This window comes from Camelina sativa, chromosome 6 (assembly GCF_000633955.1).
Source record: "Camelina sativa cultivar DH55 chromosome 6, Cs, whole genome shotgun sequence".
In the NCBI taxonomy this organism is placed as follows: Eukaryota; Viridiplantae; Streptophyta; class Magnoliopsida; order Brassicales; family Brassicaceae; genus Camelina; species Camelina sativa.
In genome coordinates, this window is record NC_025690.1 from 13,230,043 (window position 1) to 13,233,678 (window position 3,636).

The window sequence follows — 3,636 nt, forward strand, 5'->3', positions numbered from 1 at the left end:
CATTGAACCACATAATGTGCGAATGAACCTTGTTTAAAGAATGGACCGTATAATATGACTAAGTACCGAGTAAAGGACGAGAGAACCTCACCGACCATCGGATCGGAGTCTTTCAAGTTGGTATCAGAGCATGCTTGGTTCTAGGACCAGTAGTATGGGTTTTGCGTATCACCACTCATCGGCTTAATGGGATCTCGCGGTAGTTGTTCTTACTATTATCGGTTTATTTTTTAACCGTGACTAGAGTGCATAAGTTTTGCAGATGGGTAAGAGCAACAAGGAAAAGAAAAGGAAGGGCAAGGAAGTGGCCGATGAGACCACTGATCAAATCGTGGCTGACAAAGCATTTTCCGGGAAGCTCATTGGAACATATGTCGAGACTTAAGACAAAGCATTTTCCGGAAAGCTCGGATCCAATCGTGGCTGACGAGTGGAGGAGTCGACTTGTAAGGAATTTCAATTATACTCGCTGCCCAGAGGAGTACCAAAAGGACATTGCTGTCCATTTCCTGGAAGAGGAAGCACATGATTAGTGGGTGATAGTTATGAAACAGAAAGGTGGACAAGCCCTAAACTTTGCGGACTTTGAGAAGGAATTCAACAAGAAATTCTTTCCTCTGGAGGCTTGGGACCGACTGGAAAGTGCGTACCTGAACCTCGTATAAGGGGATATGACGGTACGTGCATATGATGCTGAATTCAGTCGCCTTAGGCGCTTTGTTGGGAAGGAGATCGAGGATGAGAAAGCACAAGTCCGTCGCTTTATCCGCGGACTTAGGGTGGACATCCGCAACCATTGCGTGAATGGTGTCTTTAACTCGGTCGTGGATATGGTTGAAAGGGTGGCCATGATCGAAGCTGGGCTGGAGGAAGAGAAACAGCTTAGACGCGAGAAGGTTTCTTTGCGTTCGACCCACCCAGCCAAAACCACTGACCGAAAAAGGAAATGGGAAAAGGTGGATAACGCAAGGTCTGACGCCAAGTATGGGGAGTGCAGGACTTGCGGAAAACACCACCGCGGTACTTGCTGGAAGGTCGTGGGTGCATGTAGTCATTGTGGAAGCAGGGATCATGCGATCCGGAACTGTCCAAGGATGGAAAATGGCAATGGGCCAAGGTCCTGCTACTTGTGCGGAAAGGAGGGACATTTTAAGAGGGAACGTCCGAAGCTTGATGAGGGAAGACAGAACCACCAACGTGGAAATCGTGGCGAGGAATCTTTACCGCCACCACCAAAGAGACAAGTCGTCGCACCACGCGTGTACGAGCTGTCCAAGGACACTGCTGCTGGGAATTTCAGGGCGATTACTGGTATGTTACGAGAACCTTTCTAAGTTCAATTCACGCATTACATAGCATCATAATGCATTTGAAAGGGGGATATGGGTACTTAGCATTCTAGAGGAATGTGTAGGGACCTTAAGTATATGTGGTGTGGAAACGCACACCTTGTTTGATTCGGGGGCCACACACTGTTTTGTGAGCCCTGAAATGATAGGGAGAGGTGGGTTCAGGCGTGAACCAAACACCGGATATGGATTGGTCCGAGCAGCCGACGGGCAGGTGATGTACCCGTACGGTGTAGTTCGTGAAATTTTGGTCATTGTCAATGGTGTTGATATGCCTACTGACCGAATCATTGTTCCACTCATGAAACACAATGTTATCCTTGGTATGGACTCGTTGGGAAAGTACAAAGCTCACATTGACTGTCACCGAGGGCGAGTAAATTTTGAGGGAAAGGATGGGACATTGAGATTCCAGGGAATAAGGTCAACTTCGGGGAGTTTGATTATCTCAGCAATCCAGGCGGAAAGGATGTTGGAGAAAGGTTGTGAGGCATACTTAGCCACAATAACAACGAATGAAGTTGGGGAAAAGGCGGAATTGGATGATATTCCAATAGCCAACGAATTTGCCGATGTGTTTGAAGCGGTACGGGGAGTGCCGCCGGATAGGTCAGATCCATTCACCATCGAGCTAGAACCGGGGACGACCCCTATATCTAAAGCGCCTTACTGGATGGCACCGGCAGAAATGGCGGAGTTAAAGAAACAATTGGGAGAATTGTTGGAGAAAGGATTTATCAGACCAAGTAGTTCACCATGGGGTGCACCGGTATTGTTTGTGTAGAAAAAGGATGGTAGCTTCAGGCTATGCATTGATTACTGGGGGCTGAACAGGGTTACAGTGAAAAATAAGTACCCATTGCCCCGGATAGACGAGTTGTTGGATAATCTCCGAGGTGCAAAGTGGTTCTTAAAGATAGACTTAGCCTCGGGGTACCATCAAATTCCGATAGATCCAACGGACATTCAAAAAGCGGCATTCTGAACTAGGTATGGCCACTTCGAGTTGTTGTCATGCCATTCGGACTGACCAATGCACCGGCAGCCTTCATGAAGATGATGAACGGTGTATTCCGAGAATTCTTGGATGAGTTTGTCATCATCTTCATCGATGACATACTTGTCTACTCTAAGGATTGGGAGACTCATCGGAATCACTTAAGGGCTGTCTTGGAGCGGTTAAGGGAGCAAAAGCTTTTCGCGAAGTTAGGCAAATGCTCATTTTGGCAAAAGAGTGTCGGATTCCTTGGACACATTGTCTCGGACCAGGGAGTGTCCGTGGATCCGGAAAAGATAAGGTCGATAAAGGACTGGCCACGTCCAAAGAATGCCAACGAGATAAGGACTTTTCTCGGGTTGGCTGGATATTACCAAAGGTTTGTCAAAGGCTTTGCAAGTATGTCTCAGCCAATGACACGGTTGACGGGAAAGGACACTAAGTCCAATGGTCGGAAGAATGCGAGAAAAGTTTCTCGGAGTTAAAGACGATGCTCATAAGTGCTCCGGTACTGGTGCTACCGGAAGCGGACGAGCCGTACGTGGTGTACACTGATGCTTCTATAACGGGGCTAGGCTGTGTGCTGACGCAAAAGGGTGGTGTAATCTCATATGCTTCAAGGCAATTGCGTAAGCACAAAGGGAATTACCCAACGCACGACTTAGAGATGGCCGCGGTGGTGTTCGCGTTGAAGATCTGGCGTTCATACCTCTATGGAGCCAAAGTTCAAATCTTCACCGACCACAAGAGTCTAAAGTACATATTCACCCAGCTGGAGTTAAATCTAAGGCAAAGGAGGTGGATGGAGTTTGTCGCAGATAACGACTTAGACATCGCCTATCACCCAGGAAAGGCAAATCAAGTCGCGGATGCCTTAAGTAGGAGACGTTGGGACGTGGAAGCAAAGAAAAATCAGGAAACATTGGTTTACATGATGGGGTTTGAGCCACTAGGCCTGGGAGCGGTTGATCAAGCGGATTTACTCAGTAGAATTCGCTTGGCTCAAGAAAAGGACGAGGAACTTAAGAGTTGGGCGGAGAACAATAAGACGGAGTTCCAGACATCGAAAAATGGTACCATTGTGGTGAATGGACGAGTATGTGTGCCGCAAAACAAGGAGATAAGGGGGGAAATTTTAAAGGAGGCGTACCAGTCTAAGTTATCGATCCACCCTGGTTCGACCAAGATGTATCGCGATCTAAAACGATACTATCACTGGAAGGGAATGAAAAGAGATGTGGCCGCGTGGGTTGCCAAGTGTAAAACCTGTCAACTCGTCAAGGCCGAACA

The 3,636-nt window shown here is 47.6% G+C and overlaps 1 protein-coding gene across 1 annotated transcript; it reads left to right on the top strand.

Moving 5' to 3' along the window:
• LOC104698997 lies at nucleotides 672-2,831 on the top strand. Its single transcript, XM_010414362.1, has 3 exons — nucleotides 672-1,311; nucleotides 1,499-2,118; nucleotides 2,340-2,831. The coding sequence occupies exons 1-3, from the start codon at nucleotides 672-674 to the stop codon at nucleotides 2,829-2,831; spliced, it is 1,752 nt and encodes a 583-aa protein (XP_010412664.1).